The 20,183-nt window shown below is 36.6% G+C and overlaps 1 protein-coding gene across 1 annotated transcript in view; it reads right to left on the reverse strand.

Annotated features, from left to right (window-relative positions):
* Window positions 1–20,183, reverse strand: part of PROS1 (protein S) — a 64,114-nt gene that overhangs the window by 25,032 nt on the left and 18,899 nt on the right. Inside the window, exons 2-7 of the mRNA XM_038582503.1 lie at window positions 18,563–18,720; window positions 15,609–15,633; window positions 7,101–7,187; window positions 4,972–5,094; window positions 4,740–4,871; window positions 1,362–1,487 (exon numbers count right to left, since the gene is read on the reverse strand). Of these exons, the coding sequence (XP_038438431.1) occupies window positions 1,362–1,487; window positions 4,740–4,871; window positions 4,972–5,094; window positions 7,101–7,187; window positions 15,609–15,633; window positions 18,563–18,720 (651 nt within the window). The remainder of the gene's footprint in view (window positions 1–1,361; window positions 1,488–4,739; window positions 4,872–4,971; window positions 5,095–7,100; window positions 7,188–15,608; window positions 15,634–18,562; window positions 18,721–20,183) is intronic.

Here is a 20,183-nt window from a genome sequence, read left to right on the forward strand (position 1 = left end):
AGATGAGAGTTTGGGAGAGGGAGGAGGGGTAATTTATTGCTTAATGGTTACAGAGTTCTGTTTGGGATGATGAAAAACTTTGGAGAGAGATAGCAGTAATGACTCCATAATCATGTGAAAGTAATTAATGGCACTGAATTATACCCTTAAAAATGGTTAAAAGGGTACATTACATCATATACATGAATGTAGTATGTATATTCATATATATATATTCCCATATTAGAAAATCACTATTGATTTGATTAGTTTTAGTTATGATAATTGAATTTATTTTTTTAAAAAACTTAAAGGAGGGCAGCCCAGGCGGCTCAGGGGTTTAGTGCTGCCTTTAGCCCACGGCATGATCCTGGAGACCCGGGACCAAGTCCCACGTAGGGCTCCCTGCATGGAGCCTGCTTCTCCCTCTGCCTGTGTCTCTGCCTCTCTTTCTCTCTCTCTCATTAATAAAAAAATAAAATCTTAAAAAAAAAAAAACTTAAAAGAGGACATGAGGTAATTTGTGTCTATGATTAAAAATATATATATCCCTTTAATACCTCTATGCCAGCCGAGTCACACCCAGCAGCACTCCTCGGCCTAAATGAGTCCAAAGGGCTCGCTCAAATCCACGGCACTGACAGTACTAATCAATAATTCTCAAATTTCTAGAGCTCGGTTGTTGTTCAAATATGATGAGATTTTTCTTTTGTATGTATTTTTTTTAATTTTTTAATTTATTTATGATAGTCTCACAGAGAGAGAGAGGGGCAGAGACACAGGCAGAGGGAGAAGCAGGCTCCATGCACCGGGAGCCCGACGTGGGACTTGATCCCGGGTCTCCAGGATCGCGCCCTGGGCCAAAGGCAGGCGCCAAACCGCTGCACCACCCAGGGATCCCTCTTTTGTATGTATTTAATTACAACAGAACTATATGATTTATTTAAGAATAAATGACACACTGATCCAGGCACAGAAAATCATCAAAAAGCTGGGTATAAAACCAGAAGGTTTCAAACCATTCGCGTTACACCCATGTGATTTTTAAACTTGTTTTCTTTTTGTATGTGTGTTTTTCCTTCCAGGTTGAAATTCTTTTCATCTTTGAATATGGTTTAAACAATGAGAAGGTACGTTTATCTGGCTTTTATCATACATGGGAGGTCTCCAATTCACACACAGCTTAGGAGGCAAACGGAGGGCGCAAGGCTGAACCCAAAGACCACGTGTCTTACATGCTTTTCCTCGGAACAAAGCCAGCGACTACCCGATTGACTAAGCTGTGTCATGGGACTTGTCAGACCGAACCAATGCTTCCAATATCAAGTCGAGGCCCCGAGCCACCCTCCCCACCATCCACAATGGCACCACCACAGGTCTACCTTCACAAGACTTGAGCGCGGGATTGTATCTGTAGCCTTCCGCACATTCGCATTCATAGTCCCCGGGGATGTTCTTGCACACGGCTGCGCCACAAATGTCCGGCATTATCGAGCACTCATCCACATCTATAAGGGAAACCAAAATATTAACAAACATTTTTCCCATACCAGAAGATACTAGCAAAGAGCCCTTGATTTGTGTTTCCTGGATCTAGTTTATTACATGTAATGAGACAACAGAATGGCGGGGGAATAACAAAATTTTAGATCTATCATCATGTTTTGGTTTACTAAACATGATTTCTTCATACAAACATATAAGGAATTTGATGTTTGCTAAGTTCTTTATAGTTCTGTAAAAGAGAAGAGGGCTTTAGTTATTTTCTTATCTACCAAGTTACATTGCGTGAATAAATGGGAGAAAAGATTCCTCATATTCTGTTGTTGTTGTTTTTTAAGATTTATTTATTTATTCATGAGAGACAGAGAGAGAGGCAGAGATAAAGGCAGAAGGAGAAGCAGGCTCCTCACAAGGAGCCCGATATGGGACTCAATCCCAGGACCTGAGGTCAGGTCACAACCTGAGCCATAGGCAGACGCTCAACTGCTGAGCCACCCAGCATCCCAAGATTCCCCATATTCTTAATATAGATCCCCAAATACATGTTATTTAAATATATTCTTCAAAGTAGATTTACTCTGTATTATCACAAATATAAAAAATAAAAATGAGGTGGCTCTTCAGTGAGGTTTTCCTTTGGAAATGGACAGTAGCTAAATCTGCATACTATTATTGTTGGCTAAACTCCTCAAGAGTAATTCAAACTTAAAAGGGAATTGAGTGAGGTCTCAAAGTATTTATAAAATCCCAATACAAATTTTAGTGCTACATTAATATCCAGAAGCATTTATTATACTACGTGGTGGAGTAGGAAACAAATTAGATAAAAGCATGTATGAGAAAAACAAAACAAGCAACAGAAATAGTTCAATGGCGACATAATTATTAGCAAACTGTTCTCTTCTGTACTCTCTGGAGACAGATAAGTTCAGAATGGAAAATATATTTTCTACTCCATAAAACTCTAAAAATTTCTTACAACGGCATGTAAATCTACGATTACATCAAATAAAATATTCATTTTTTAAATGAGCTATAAAAATCCATATTTTAAAAGAAAGTGGAAACATATGACTAAAACTATTTGGTTTGAGGCATTTTATAGAGAATTATCTAAATCATATGAGTTCAGGTTATAGCACATTGATTTTATTACTCTACACTGACATCTAACGTCTGATGAAAAGTTTTATTCTTACATTTTTAGACAATTACAGGCAACTTGATCTCAGGCACATCCACATCTTGGCAAAGGCCCTATTTTAATCGTTGTATACATATTCTTCTATCACCTGGTTCATGGATAAAGACTGTGTGAATGAAGTATGCAAGAACATATGTTCTGGTCATCAGAGACATTCTCCTGCGTAAGAGAACTTTTGTAAAAATCTATATACAAATGTATTAACTGAATGGATAAGAATTAAATACTTTTTTAGGGATCCCTGGGTGGCGCAGCGGTTTGGCGCCTGCCTTTGGCCCAGGGCGCGATCCTGGAGACCCGGGATCGAATCCCACGTCGGGCTCCCGGTGCATGGAGCCTGCTTCTCCCTCTGCCTGTGTCTCTGCCCCTCTCTCTCTCTCTCTATGATGACTATCATAAATAAATAAATCTTAAAAAAAAATACCTTTTAAAATTAAATACCTTTAATGAAAAATGTACGTCCACAACTTATTGAGGACAGACATTCAAGTATTTAAATGCAGAATGGGTATTAGTTGCTTATAGAATGTGTGTAGTATCCTGAATTATGATGGTTTTCTATAACGTGTTCTAAGAGTGTTGGTATTCTCAATTTCTGACTTCAAAAAGACATTCAAATAGGCAGACAAGAAAGCTGTATGGTCACAAACTGGATAATGGTTTAGGAGAAATTGTTACTTAATGCAGTTCACTTTTTTTTTTATTTTTTTAAGATTTTATTTATTCATGAAAGACACACAGAGAGAGGCAGAGACACAGGCAGAGGGAGAAGCAGGCTCCATGCAGGGAGCCTGACGTGGGACTCGATCCCGGGACTCCAGGATCACATCCTGAGCCAAAGGCAGACGCTCAGCTGCTGAGCCACCCAGGCATCCCTGCAGTTCACTTTAGAGTCATTTGATTGCACTTTAAATGATATTATAGTAAATTATACCATGCCAAACACTATAGCACAGTGAGGGACAGATCATCCCTTGAATACGAATTCAATCTGGGGATTTCCCACAGCAGATGTGAACAGAGTTGAACAAGGACACTTTACTTTAACTTACTACATGTTTCCATCTCACAGCAAAAAGAAAAAGGACAAGGAGACAGGGAAGAAGAAAGGAAAGAAGGAAGGAAGGAAGGGAGGGAGGGAGGGAGGAAGGAAGGAAGGAAGGAAGGAAGGAAGGAAGGAAGGAAGGAAGGAGAAAATTATTTCCAATTTCTAGGGTAAAAATTTAACTCCAGGCTGGAAAATTTCATTTTTAGTCATCCACGCGTCTAGCACGAATATTTGAAGATTTAATTACAGCAGTTAAAACAGTCAAATGGGAAGGACAATAGGCGGTGGGGGGGGGGGGAGTCAAAATGTAGGGAAACAGAAGGACAAGGAAAAACAAAGGAAATACATGAGTCAAATGACTTACTGGGAAGCTAAACTGACAGGGATTATTTAAATCTGAAGAAAAAAAATCGTTATGACCAATGATGAGATCTTAAATGTATAAAGAGAAAGGAAACTAGTTTTCATCTTTCCCAAAACCACAACACGAGAAAAAGTGCAAGAAGAAACATTTATATTGGATATATGACAGGTATATCTAACAAGGAAATATGAAATGCAGTGGAAGCGGTTATTGAGGATTATGATGGATTACTTGGTATAGCTGTTTATCTTACTGGAGTAAAGGAAATAATATTATAGTGTCTGAGAACAACAAAAACAATGATTTTGCAAAGGCTCGAGTAAGCAAGGACTTGCCCTGAAACTTCACTTTATCACTATTTCATTAAATTCTTTAGTCAAATGCACACACACACACATACACCCAGTGAGAAAGCATAAAACAATAAATAATAAAATACAGTAAGAAAACAATGAAAAGTTCTATAAATAACGCAATACTCCATAAACATTCAACGAAAAGGCTCGTATCACAAGGCTTCAAGGTGGGTAACAATGTATATTTATTACAAGTACTTGGAACCAGAGAGTTCCAAGAATTTCCTGGGGAAATTCCTCTAAGTGAGCTTTGCTCTCGCACCATGAACACCTTCTTGCTCTCACCTTTGCAGTCCTTCTTATTCAAAAGCATAACAAAACCACTTTTACAGGAACAGTGGTAACTTCCAGGTGTATTATCGCACATCTGGCTGCAACCTCCATTTATATTTGAGGGATCTTTGCACTCGTTTATATCTAGGAAGGGAAAAATAAATGATTATTTAATGCAATAAGGCCTTTGGAGAACTTTCCAGGGGGCCAATCCGGGTGAGTCAAGCAGATGCAGAATACGTACCGTACTCACACCTGTCGCCCTGCCAGCCTGGCTTACAGATGCAAGTGAATGTAGCTTGGCCATCCCTGCAGGTCTTGTATCCATCCTCGTTGCACGGCAGAGGGCTACACTGGTCTGGAATGGCTGAGGGAGACAGACAACTATTTAGTTTTTACCGTGTGGCATGGTCAAAAAGAATTATATACCCTTTAATACAAATCCTGTGCACGGAGCCTGTATCCAACGGAAAAAATCACGACTCCTTCCCTCAAACAATACTTTTTCATAGAAAAGTGAGTCCTTTATTTTTCCCCCTGTGGTCATTTATCTCATTTCCCAAACTGCACACCTGAGTGAGATCACATGGCATCTGTCCGTCTCTGGCTGGCCTGCCTTGCCCAGCATAACACTCTCCAGCTCCCGGCTACGCTGCCACAAATAGCAAGATTTCATTCTTTTTTAAAAAGAGAGAGTCAGACCAAGAGGCCAACTCCTATCTGTGGAGAATGAGCTGATGGTTTGGCTGAGGGCACGTGGGTGGGGAGATGGGTGAATGGGCCACGGGGATTGGGGGGTGCACTTGTCATGAGCACCGGGTGTTGTATGTAGTTGTTGAGTCGCTACATTGTGCACCTGACTCTCATATTGCACAGTACATTGGCTAACTGGAATTTAAATAAAAAATTTTTCAAAAAGAAAGAAAACACATACCTTACTAAAAAAAAGGTGAGTCCATTATATAAATCTTTACAATTATTTTGCAAAAGGGAACTACTTTTATATTTGCAAATATATACAACTACACTATATACAATATATATCTACAACTCTAATTTGTTATTTTTTTGTACAAATTACCTTATTTGATCCTTAAAACAATTCAGTGAGGTAGGCAGAACAAATAAAACTACTCAGTATCAATAGAAAAAAGAATTTGGGGCTTCCGATATGGGCCAAGATGAAGTAACAGGGACCAGATTTATCTTCCTGCCTTAAATAAATGCAGCTCTGCTCAAAAACACATAAAACAAAGGTTTCCAGACACTGGACGGAGTTCGGTGAGCAGAGTACTGGGAATTCCTCGGGGAAGGCCGTTTTCTTCACAAAACGTTCCAGCACCTTATCACCATCTTAAATGATATGCCCATTTGTGGGTCTGTGGTCTCACCCCTACTAGACACCGCAATGGTCCCTTCGTTCCAGCACATTTCCACACCTGTTTCTCAAGCCTCCTAGTTAACTCTGCAAGTTCCTTCTGACACATTCCCCTTTGCTTAAGTTAGCCTGAAGAATTTTCCATTACACATTAAAAAAAAAAAAAAAAATTAAACCTAACCAAAACCCAATTTCCAAATTTTTCAACAAAGTTTTTGTGAAAAGTAGTAACAAACTAGGTATTATTAAAATTATAAAAAAGCTAATCAGTTTATTTTCATATCCTTTGGTAAATTAAAAAATAAAGTATGGGATTAAATACACACGTTCAGGCAAACTGTCTTACCTGTGTAATTACAATCAATTTAAAATCAGAGAAAACGGAGACCAATGAGTATTTGGATAATGTCAATGCCACATGTAAATTATTCACTAGATGAACTTCCCGATTTACGCCTTGCACTTTCACCTTTTCGTCTTGGACTCTCATCTGGGAAATTGGGAAGTTAGAGACCAGTAAACTGCCAGAATTATCACTAGGCCCTACACGAACAGCGGGAGAAGGCTAATTTGATGTTCTAACATTTTCACATTTATGTTGCTGACGCCAAAAGCTAGAAGAACAAACATGACGCCACCTTAACCTGTTCATCAACTAGAACATGAGGTCGTAACTACGTGATTATTTATGAAACAACACTCAAAATAAAGCCATCTGGGAATAAAATCCTGAATCAATGCCCTAAAGCTTGGTAAACAAGGAACTGTTCAACTTAAACAGTAGGTGGAATATTTATTTTGAGTAAAGGAGCAGCATTTAAATTTGAGAAAAAAGACATCCTCTTAAGTGGTTTTGAGAATACCTATTTGCTGGGCATGAACACTTCTAGGGCTCATTTGTTGATTCTACACATTATACGTTTACATGGTGTACCTTATTCACTTATGGGTTTTTACTTTGTTTTGTTTTTTACATGGATGGTAGAGGTGTTTACCAGTGACACAGCTCCTTAGATCGGGGTAAGCATCAGTGGACAGGCGCGCAGCAGTGAACAATCCAGCTCGGAAAGAGCCAAGACAACCTGTAAGTACAAATGTAATCACTTACTTTATCTGAAATCGTGGTGGAGGTAGAAATTATCCAAAGTGATAGAACATTCATCTTCCTGTGGATTTATAGGATTTGGCATTCAAAATGTCATCCCTAAATGTTTCCACCTACATTTTTGAAAAATTAAAAATTCTACAAGGAAGATTACAGTAAGTACAGAATCATGAAAAACTGGTTTATGGAAGCTTCTTTTTGAAGAAGAACCCCAAAGCAAGACATGAAAAAGATCGCAGATTAACAGAAAAATTCATTGGCAAGTAAATCTATATTCTTAACTCTTCAGCAGACACCCAAATTTACCCTCAAATCTGTAGACCAGAGCCTAATTTAAAAGTGTCTATAATTAAGTCACTAGATAAGTCACTGTTTTTGATCGCTTCGGGCAACTTCTAATTCTTCCGCTGTTGCATAGGGAGTAGTAATAACAACATTGGTATAATGCCTCACTGTTACAAAGTAGGTTTACTTCATTCATTTTATTCCTCACTATTATTCTGCAAAATTAGATACAGCAATATGGCAGCAAAAACGGCTGAAATAACAGGTAAATACTTACATACTTACATTAACTCGGAGTCCTTTAGTGTCAACAACCTAACAGTTCTTAGTAGTCACTGAAGACAACGTCATTGATATATACAGACATATCTATGGACGTCAATCACTTCATTGGACAGCCAATCCCAACTTGCTAAAGAAGTGGTATTTTGATTTCCTTCTGCTGAGCAACAACCCCCCAAATTAGAGGCTTGAACAATCACTGCATTTTGCTCACCGTCTGTGGGTCAAATATTCAGAAAGGGTTCAGCTGGGCTGTGTGTCCCTGCGGCACATAGAGTAAGCCAGGGAAGCTGAGGCTGGAAGGACCATCCCCAGCTGGCTTCTGGCTCTCATGGTGGCAGTCAGGCTCCCCTGACGTCTCTCCCTGTCCTCGGCCATGTCATGCTTCAGGGCTTCTACGTGTGGTGGGGTTTCTCCTGGCAGGCTGGTCCTAAAGGGGCACCTCTTTCACGGCAGCTGGCTTCCAGGAGGAAGAAACCAGAAGCTGCAGGGCTAATGAAGAGGCACTTTGTCACCTCGACCACAGTCTGCCGGTCAAGGCAACCCCAGGGCACACCCAAGTGCAGGGAGCAGGGAGGCCCTGTATCTTTAGGATCACTCCACGCTGCTGCCACGTATGTAACTGCTTCGCATTTTTGACTTGTTAAAACTTTATCCCCCTGCAAGGAACCATCACTATTATAATCCACCCCCCACCTGTGGAAGATACTCAGGTCGCCACCCGGTTCCCACCTCTACCAGTTGCATGACAATGGACATCTCCATGCATAAGAAATATATTTCCAGGGCTTTCAGGAATCATCAGATCATTAGATAGGCAGGTGCTTAGTGGCTTTTCTGAGGTGTGTTCCCACCAGAGAACTTAAGAACTTCTCTATCTTGGCTTTCTAATTTTTGCCATAATAGGCAATAAAGTGATATATCATGCTGTTTTTCTGATTTCTAGTTTTTCTGACATACATGTATGTCATTTAAAAAATGTTTGTGTTCTCCTCTGAAAATGTTCCTTATTAACTATTTTCCTATTGGCAGTTATTTATTGTTTATGTGGGTTTGCAGAAATTTGGACATTTATGAATATCATCTCATCCTGTTATCTGTCTCTTAACCTTATCTTTTATGTCTCTTTTAAAAGAAGTTCTTAATCTCTTGTAATCAAATTTACCAATTATTTTGTCTTAAGGTTTGTGCATTTGCAGTTTTTTCCATGCCATTGTTTACAAAGATAGTCTACTGTATTATTTCTTTAATTTCATGGTTTTACTTTAACATTTTTTAAGTGTCTTTATTCCATCTGGAATACACCATTACATTTGTTGTTACTTAAAAACCCAAATTTATATTTTTGATTAGTTAGCCAATCTCCCCCACACTAGCATCTCAACAATTCAGTGATTTGCGGTGTTATCTTTATCAAATATTAGGCTGGCATATATACATGGGTCTGTCTCTGAACGCTGTAGTGTCATTAGTCTACGTGTTCTCACAATATCATATAATTTTCTTTCTATACCTTTGAATTATTAATATTTGATGAGGTGCTTCATCCTTTTACATTTTTAAAGGTTTATTTAGACATGCGGAGACTTTTATTCCCTGATTTATAAGCTAAACTGAACTTCCTGGATTCCTTTAAAAAAAAATCTATCTGAAATTCTAAATGAGATTGCTTTTAATAGATAGATTAATTTGGAAAGAATTGTTCTCCTTTGGGTACCACTCAATCAAGGTCATGAAATGTCTTTCCATGATTTCAGCTTATCCTCTATGTTCTTAATTCAAGTTTTAAATTTTTCTCTATAGAGGTCTTATGAGATTTGTTGTTACAGCAGGAGGTATTATCTTTTCATTTTCTATTGTACTATTTGTGTAAAGAACTACTACTGATTTTTATAGACTAATCTTAGAGCTATCTAAAAATCTCTCATGTGCTCTAAAATATTGTCTATGGATCTTATTCCTAAGGATATCTCATATAAGTTATAATTAATGATAGGTATATATTTTGCCAATGACCTACATAATTCTTATTTATTTCTCTTTCCTTATTGCATTGGCTATAACTTCCAGTGCTTCTCTTCTTATCATCAATCATGAAGAGACTACATATAACGTTTATCCAGCAAGTATAATGTTTACTCCAGATTTGGGGGTTTTTTTTCTTTCCTTTTTTCCCTTCTTCCTCCTTTTTTTCCTTTCCTTCTTTCTTACTCTCCTGCTGTGCATATTTCATTAGAGTGACCATATATGCCAATTTCCCCAAGACAGTCCTATTTTTTTCTTTTTTACCTGGCATTTACCTAGAGTAGTACTAGTCCTAAAGTATCAAAATTTGTTAATTATATGGTATTCTGCATAACCTTCACCAAGCTCAGAAAGTTCTCTTATAATCATAGTTTGCAAAAGTTTTATAATTAAGTGCTGAACTTTATCAACTGCTTTTTCTGTATGAATTGAGGTAATAAGGTACTATTTATGTGGACAATTACATTGGTAAATTGTCTGATGTTAAACTATTCTTGAGGGATCCCTGGGTGGCGCAGTGGTTTGGTGCCTGCCTTTGGCCCAGGGCGCGATCCTGGAGACCCGGGATCGAATCCCACATCGGGCTCCCGGTGCATGGAGCCTGCTTCTCCCTCTGCCTGTGTCTCTGCCTCTCTCTCTCTCTCTCTGTGACTATCATAAATAAATAAAAATTAAAAAAAAAAAAAAACTATTCTTGAATTTCTGGAAAGAACCTTACTTTATTATGATATATTATTTTTAATACATGTTAGATTAGATTGGATATCATTTTATTTAGAATTAATTTATCATTGAAAGGGAATTTTATTTTTAATTTCTTGTTCTTATCTGATTTTGTTTTTTGTTTTTTATATTTTTTATTGAAGTTTGATTTGCCAACATATAGCATAACACCCAGTGCTAATCCCAAGTGCCCCCCTCAGTGCCTATCACCCAGTAATCCACCCACCTCCCCTTCTACTACCCCTTATTCATTTCCCAGAGTTAGGTGTCTCTCATGTTTTGTCTCCCTCTCTGATATTTCTCACTCACTTTCTCTCCTTTCCCCTATAATCCCTTTCCCTATTTTTTATATTCCCCGCATGAATGAAACCATATAATGATTGTCCTTCTCCGATTGTCTTACTTCACTCAGCATAATACCCTCCAGTTCTATCCATGTTGAAGCAAATGGTGGGTATTTGTCGTTTTAATCGCTGAGGAATATTCCATTGTAGAATATAGACCACAGTTTCTTTATCCATTCATCTTTCGATGGACACCGAAGCTCTTTCCACAGTTTGGCTACTGTGGACATTGCTGCTATAAACATTGGGATGCAGGTGTCCTGGCGTTTCACTGCATCTGTATCTTTGGGGTAAATCCCCAACAGTGCAATTGCTGGGTCATACGGTTGCTCTAGTTTTAACTCTTGGAGGAACCTCCACACAGCTTTCCAGAGTGGCTGCACCAGTTCACATTCCCACCAACAGTGCAAGCAGGTCCCCCTTTCTCCACATCCTCTTCAACATTTGTGGTTTCCTGCCTTGTTAATTTTCCCCATTCTCACTGGGTGAGGTGGTATCTCATTGTGGTTTTGATTTGTATTTCCCTGATGGCAAGTGATGTGGAGCATTTTCTCATGTGCTTATTGGCCATGTCTATGTCTTCCTCTGTGAGATTTCTCTTCATGTCTTTTGCCCATTTTATGATTGGATTGTTTGTTTCTTGGTTGTTGAGTTTAATAAGTTCTTTATAGACCTTGGATAGTAGCCCTTTATCTGATAGGTCACTCGCACATATCTTCTCCCATTCTGTAGGTTGTCTTTTAGTTTTGTTGACTGTTTCTTTTGCTGTGCAGAAGCTCTTATCTGATTTTGGAATCAAGATTACACCAAGTTTTCTAAATAAGCTCACAGCGTAGAATCTTATTCTTTCTTCTAGGACACTTTTATAAAAGAAAATTTAACAATTTTTTTTTTTTAATTTGGAAGGAGTCATCTATAAAACATCTGGCTCTGGATTTGAGCATGGAAGAGGGCTTTGGTTGAAGTTTTACTTGTTTAGTAATTATTTGTAACCAAGTTATCTACTTCATATAAAATTATAATGTTTTATATTTTTCTGGGAATGTATCCATTTTATCAAATTTCCAAATATACTTCGGTATAGCGATTTGTATTATTTTGTGATTACATTTTATGATTATCTTTATCATTATAAATTCAATCTAAGTTGGGCTTATCGTATTTCCTCTTTTTATCCTACTCTTTGTGTTTTGGCATTTTCTTTTTCCCTCTTTTTCTTTTTCCTTAATTATTCTTGTTAGGGGTCAATCTAACTTACTAACTTTGTGAATCTTCTCTTTTGTTTTCTTTTAACTTATTTCTATCTTTATTTTTGTTAGTTCCTTATTTCTTGTTATTAAGAGTTTGCAGTATTGTACTTTTAATTTTTTTTCTTGATTTGTTTGTTTAGGTCAGCGTTTAAACACTCCTCAGCAGTCAGTGCCCCACTTTCTACACACACATACTAGGTCAAAACAGCCTTCAGTTTATCCATGGATTTTTCACACTTCTTGTTTTTCATTTTATGTTGTTATCATTAGTGCCTGGAATGCCAATGTTTCCCTTGAGATGATTTTAAGAGAAGGAGTCAGCAGTCTGGGCTAATTCACCAACTTGGCAAGAATGAGAAGCTAAATATCTAATGTTTATATTAAGCTCAGAACCTAACATTTCTCCAAAGAAGTTTCTCTCTCATTAATACAATCATCCACTCTGTCATGTAATATTTTAAAGACTCACATAAATAGTAGAGCTATTTGTTCTACTTTCTATGGAAAGAACAACTTAAAAACTTATGTTTGTATAATGAAACCCAGATTATTCCTTATCAAATTCCATGTTTCCAATGCAGTACATAGGATATGTGGATAAACTGAAGTACTTTCTGAACCCCTGAATCTCTAAACACCACCCACTGTGTTAGTATTAGTGGTCTAGGTTCTTGGGTGTCTTTATCTCACTGTAACGAGATTTCTGAATAACCAAGATAACTGTAAAGTTATGTGAGCCTTGCCAAGAACAAGATTATAAAGTTGTTTTTTTCCCTCCAATTTGCGCCATTGGCCTATAGAATATATACATCAAATGACAGAAAAGCATAAGTAGAGCATTTTTTTCTGATTTCAATGGTAGAATTTATTGCGTACACCTATACATACATAAAGACCAAAATATAGATTGTGAATCAAAAAATAGAATATAATAAAAAGTATAGCTTTATTTTATATTATTGTTGGTTAAATAATAATACTTTATGTTTGAAGAAAGTTTGATGTAGTAAAAAAATCTTATCTATATAAAAATACTTATTTGGTATTCCCAACAGGTCTGAAGTTAGAAAATATAATTATGGTGCACATTTAAATTCAGAACCTGCAAAAGCTAAATAACTTGCTTAACCTGACACAATAGAAATCTTTAGATCTGGGAGTAGAGCCTGCATCTTATGGGGTGTTTTTGTTTTTGCTTTCTGGCACTTGGTTTTTCTACCATGCCTCCAAATAATAAAAGCAAAGAGGAAAGCAATTCGAGTAGAGCCAGAAAAGAGGAAGTTGAGAAAGATAAAAGGAGAAAAAAAGAAAAGCATTTTATCTAAGGAATTTTCCCTAAATACATAGAGCTGTATTAAAATGTATTTAGATTATTTATCTATATCCAAATGTTCTCTGTGATCAAAGTATGTACTTCTAGAGTGCTGCTGATGCCTGCAAAAACACAGCTTCATTACATGGACCTAAAAAAACAAGGATTAATACTCTCTCTCTCTATATATATATATATATTTTTTTTTTTTAAGATTTTATTTATTCATTCATGGGAGACACAGAGAGAGAGGCAGAGGGAGAAGCAGGCCCCCTGTAGGGAGCCTGATGCAGGACTCGATCCCAGGACCCCAGGGTCATGACCTGAGCCAAAGGCAGATGCTCAACCACTGAGCCACCAGGTGCCCCTGACATTATTTCTTGCTAGAAACTTATTAGGTAAATTGTTATTATTCATTTGACAAATGAGAAAACTATGGCTCATAGAAACTAAATAATTTTAAGATTTTGAAAAAAAAAATTTTAAGATTTTGTAGTAGGTAAATATTAGATTGTAAGTTATAAAAAGAAATTATAACAAGTCAACTGGAAAACACCCCACAGCCCACAGAACAGAAATGGTTATGCCATGAAATTCTAAAGAGAGACACCACTGAACTGATGTCCTACAGCTGTGAAGACAGATAAAATGAGATGTAGTATATTGCAATTGCATCTCCTTGGCTCAGGATGTGCCACACAAGAGTCAGACCGTCACAAACACAAACACATGTAAGAGTAACCACTTCAGGAATTATGAAAAAGGACACTTGGTTCTAAAAGGGTCTTCTACTTAGTAGTCTTGGGCTTTTATCTTGTTGATTGCCCTGAATCGTAAATATAAGAACATACCATCATTTCAGAGTAAGGCTCCCTAGGAAAAGGGGAAAGGTATAAATAATCCCCCATCTAAAGATGGCCTCTGGGACTTCCGCATGGGTATCCAGAAACAAAACAAAAGCAAACAAAAAGTAAAGCCTTAACTATAATGAAACTTCAAACTTCAAGAGAAATGAGTTTAACAGAAACAATTATTTGCAAAATCATATTAACAACTCTAAGCTGCATAGTTATTAATGCATATTAGATCACATTTCTATGGGGTTCTTTTTTTCCCCCAACGAGTATTTCCTTTTGATTTCTGCTGGAACCCTCAAGTTGGCTGGGGTAAGGACTGGATGGAAAGAGGCACAAATGGGGAATATTCCAAGCCTAAAGGAGGAGTCCGAGCATGCCTGTGTGGGCTGGACCTACAGAGAGTCCCATCAGAAAGAGGGGACTTTTGAAGATTTGCAAATTGTACTCTACTTATAAAAGTAATATTAATATATTTAAACATTTGCTTAAAGCAAACTGGAGCTTTGTTATGTTTTACTTATATTGAGTTGAAATCCTCTAATCTGAGTGTAGAAATGCCACCTCCTTCCTTGAGACTCCAGAATGGTATCAAAAAGCAAAACATAGATAGGATACTTGAGGGAATGGTGAAATGATGTTGCAAAGAAAGACATTGTTAATGATTTCTATAACTATTTAAATTATGATGATTTATATCATAAGCTCTGGAGAGTGTAGAAATCTTTACTTTCATTAAAAGATAAACTATAAGTTCCAGTTATAAAGTAAACAAGTCCTAGGGTATAATGGATAGGATGGTGACTATAGTTAATAACACCGTGTTGTATATTTGAAGGTTGCTAAGAAAGTAGATCTTAAAACTTCTCATCACAGGAAAAAAAAATAGTAACTATGTGTGGTGACAGATATTAACTAAATTACTGTGTAGTCATTTTGCAACATTTATATACATGTATTAAATATTATGCTGTATACCTAAAACTATGTTATATGTTAACTGTATCTCGATATTAAGATAACCTATGACAATTTATATGCTTATAAAGAGTGTCCAGATACCTAAATACAATTCATCATCAGCCCATGGACCTTTATAACAAAGAAACAGAATGAAAAAGACTAAAAGTCAAAATGCCATACATTAATCAATGAATCATTTCAAACTTGTCTACATATCCATAAATAAAAAACACAGCAAAATTGCATATAAAATGAGATCTTAGTTCCAAAGCTAATTAAATTATATTAGAAGATGAACTTGATCATATCTAAATTCCCTTCTATCTCTATGGTTATATAATTGAGATTCTTTCAACTTACCTAAGTATTTTGGATAAAAATAATCCTAGAAAGAAAGAAAAGAAAAAACATATCTTAGCAAGCCTAAATTTCACTATATAGTTAAAACTTAATTTTATCATGTGTTTTATATTAAATATGCAAATATATTACATATAACTATCATTTCCATATTACATTTCTGCTATATAGTAAAATATGTGAGTAGATAACTAATAACATTAAGCCAATAAGACGCTTAGCTTAAATAAATATTGAGCAATAAAATCATGTTACATAAGCTTCTAAACTGAAAACAGTTTCTACTGAAGATGTTATTACATGTAACATGCGCTTTCTGTTTGTAAATCTTAATTTTTCCATAATGATCACATACTCATTTGACACATTTCCTGTCATGCTGAATACATATGCCAGATTTAATGTTGAATAACAGTGACATAATTTGAAATGAATTAAAGTGAACATTCATCTTTTAGCATCTCATGTACATGTAATACTTTATTTATAAATTGGCTGTGTACCAAAAGTCTGTCTGTAAATCAGTAATTTGGACTAAGAAATGTACTTTACCAAAGGGAGAAAAATGTTAAAAATGATTTCTCAAGGTAAGGTTCGTAGGCTGGCTCCCCAAAGCCTCTTACGCCATAACGTATCTAACGTGTAACATTAATGGCACAAGGACATCTCATGAGAAACCAACATTTCTACACAAAAACATACACAAGTAAGGAATGTACCTCATCCAGGACAGAGCCAACGTCTTCACTCTTGCTTCTCCCACATATAAACCTACACAACACTTGTCTATAGTTCATAGGGATGTTATATGGATGGGATATCCTACCAAGTAATTCTACCATGGTGTTTTCTTCTACAGAACAAGAGCCCGGAGGACAGGCAACAATGAATGGGTTCAAAAGGAGATGATGTGAGTGTGAAAAGAAGATATGAGGGACAGCGGGCAGGTGAGCAACAGGGTGGAGACTGGGAGTGTGGACTAGGGTATTAGGGATGTGGACAAGGAGAGGCTGGGGAAGGATGGAAAATGAGAAGCAGTCACAAATGTATTTTCTTTTCCTTGTCTTTCATTTCTCTCATTTTTTCTTTATTATCTCTATCACCTTTCTCTTGTATATGAGACCAATATAAGAAGGTGTAGGGGAAGAAGCACATATGTGCTTCACTAGTTTCCATCCTCTCCACTGTGGTCTTCTACCTCACTCTCCATTTGCTATTCAGAGGCTAAGCTACAAGAACATATCTACAGTGTTAGAAATATATACTAGAGTATTTATGGGTGATGTAATAATATGATATCTCAGGGATGCAGGCTTGCCTTAAGTGATCTAGCAAAACAAAGCAAAAATTAGACTGGGTGGGGTAGAGACTAAGCAAAACAAGAATGGCTGATTGCTGATCATTGTTGAAATCTGGGGAGGTATATGGGGGTTTATTTTATTTTATTTTTTTAATTTTTATTTATTTATGATAGTCACAGAGAGAGAGGCAGAGACACAGGAAGAGGGAGAAGCAGGCTCCATGCACCGGGAGCCCGATATGGGATTCGATCCCAGGGAGCCCGATATGGGATTCGATCCCAGGTCTCCAGGATCACGCCCTGGGCCAAAGGCAGGCGCCAAACTGCTGCGCCACCCAGAGATCCCGGGGGTTTATTATATTATTCTGACTACTAGGGTATATATGTATTTAAGGTTTTATACTATATATATTATATATAATATATATCCTACCCAATAAAAGTACTAATCTGCTATATGGTATGAAATAAAATATTTTGTCTTCTCAATCACTGATCCACAAAAAGCAATGAAACGGAGAGAGAAAAAAATTTGGCTCAATCCTGAAGAGTAGTAAAAATGATTCTGCGGGTACCTTAGAAAAATGTTCTTTGAACCTATCAAAGTAGGTAGAGTTAAAAGGCTTAAAGAGGAACTCTGGAGGACACAAGTTGTTACTGTCTTGGACAAGTTCTCTACCTATAGAAAATGTTCCTGCTCATTATCTCTCATCTAGTCTCGTGGTCCCAGGAGCCACAGCTGAGCTAAAGGAGGTACTTTGTATGTGTTTTCTCCCTCATTTCCTTTGGGCTACATAGTTCATCTCAGGGAAAATATCTGATGTAAGCTTGATGGTTATCAGATTTGAATTCTCAAGGTCATCTCCATCCTAATTTTTGGAAGCACTGTTTATAATCCTAGTTTCCACAGGGCATATTAGAAAACATCCTTCCCCCGAAAATCAAGGAACTAAAGATATGGTCGGGGGTCCCATATTTCTGTATGATATTTAGTGATCTTTATGATGAAATTCTTCTACACTAACTTGGGATAATTTATACACTGAATATATAAATTCTAACCCCAGGAATTATTGATCATATTAAGTCGGCTCGCGAAACTTCCCAAGGCTTTATGGAAGTTACACTTAGGGAATACAGTACTGTAACGAATTCTTCAGTAAGCATTCACTGAGTACCTATGATGTACCAAGTTCTGGATTAAATATCCTTGTTTTCTAAAACCTGGTTAAAAATGCCAACGGAGAGATGTAATGAAGTATAGTGATAATGTAGACACACACACACACACACACACACACACACACACATTATACTTGAGATATCTTCCTCTCCACCTACCCAATACTACCATTTTCTGGTTGGGAAAAAGTATTTACAAACCATGAGGTCAAGACCACTTGTTTCTAATGCAGTATAACTGAATGATAGTTTGGTCAGAGCACACAGCTTTGGCAATAGTGTCTTCCGAACAAGCCCACTTTCCTCTGAAGTCACTTTCTTCTAAAATGCTTCAGTGGTTACATGTGGAAGGTGATATACACAATCATTAACTTGAAAAAGGAACCCAAGGAACATGACCTCAAGCTGGAAATGTTCAGTCTTTAATTGTATGTCTAGGTATGCTAACTTATTAGATTTCATATATTCTTACCGTTTCAGGGTCATTTTCAAAGATCTCTCTGGCTTCCTCTTTATTGCACAATTCTTCAATGCATTCTCTTTCAAGATTACCTTTTTTGGTTTCTTCAAACATAGAATTTGCACGGCGTTTCCTAACCAGGACCTGAGAAGCATGCTCCTTTGACAAAACTGAGGGAAAAAATAAGTTTTTATGAGTAATCCTTTCATTTCTCCACCTAAAATATGGTATTGTATTAAACAGTGAGAATTAAAATCATTGTCTGATTGTGAACCACATAACGTTTAAAATCAGTATAGGTGACCTGAGAAGAAAAATATGCAGATACATAAGCAGCTGGATTAACAACTCCAAGAGCAGGTTTGGTGTGCAAGCTCCAGCACTTGTATAATGACCTATATGAATCACTGAAGTTCATGCATGAGGCCAAACACATCAGACAATATTTAATGTTTACCTTATTATGACTACACTTGGAAAAAGCATCATGCTGAAATGCCTATATCAAAAGTTACAGTCACGCATCTTTAAAGCGAGAGTCATAAGCTTTCTCAGTTTTAACGGAAAACCACATGACCTCTGTAAAGATAGAGAAATGTGGGAGTACAGTCTAATCAGCTATTTAAAAGGTACTCAGTGGGCTAAAACATTTGATTTATTCATACACACAGGAAAATAAAATCTTTGGAACAAGGAAAATCATGTGCAAAACACAAAATACAGAAGGCAAAGAGAAAAAAATTGGTAATATCGACTGCATAATGGCTGAACAACAACAAAAATAACATAAAGTTCAACATCAAGTGACAGACTGGAAGAAAATATTTCATGATGTAGAACAGAAAAATTACATCCTGAATGCATAAACAACTTTTGCAAATTAAAACAATAGCAACCACAATAATAAACCAAGGAATAATAAGAATGTGTGCAAGATTAAATACAAAATAATATAAAGAAAAACTATAATCAAAATCATATAAATATCACTAAAGAAGAAAATAAAAATGTCCAATAAATGTGAAAAGATGTTCACTAAAAATTTTTTAACTAGATTTTTGCGCATTAGATTTGCACAAATTTAAAAGACTAATGCCATCAAATATTGGTAAGGGCAAGGGGAAACAAGTATTCTTGTATATCAATGGTGGGAATAGACACTGGTAAGCGTTACCTTAAGGTAATCTGCTAGTACCTAAAAATTTAAAGCACACATACTCTCCACCTTAATATTCTGCTTCTAAGGATGCCCTACAGATATGTACATGTACTGGAAAAGGTGTATATGGAATGTTTGTTGATAAACTGTTATATCAAAAAATTAGGAACACTATAAAGAATTCTCAAGAAAAGAATGAAAAAATAAGCTATAATAAATCTGTACTGAGGAATAATATGCAGCTATCAAAGAGAAGGAAGTTACTCTTGTGCTGAAGATCTTCAAGATATATTATTAAATTAAAAATGAAAATAGTGGGATGCCATGCCCATAGCATCACCCTATGAATATCAGTCGTACTTGTAGATATGTAAATATCATGTGGACAAATACGTAGAAAAGAGTTTTGAAACACTCAAACTACTGATTGCAATTATGTTTGAAGATAAGAATGGACAGTATGGGGCTTTGGCT

This window comes from Canis lupus, chromosome 33 (genome assembly GCF_011100685.1).
Source record: "Canis lupus familiaris isolate Mischka breed German Shepherd chromosome 33, alternate assembly UU_Cfam_GSD_1.0, whole genome shotgun sequence".
Classification (NCBI taxonomy): domain Eukaryota; kingdom Metazoa; phylum Chordata; class Mammalia; order Carnivora; family Canidae; genus Canis; species Canis lupus.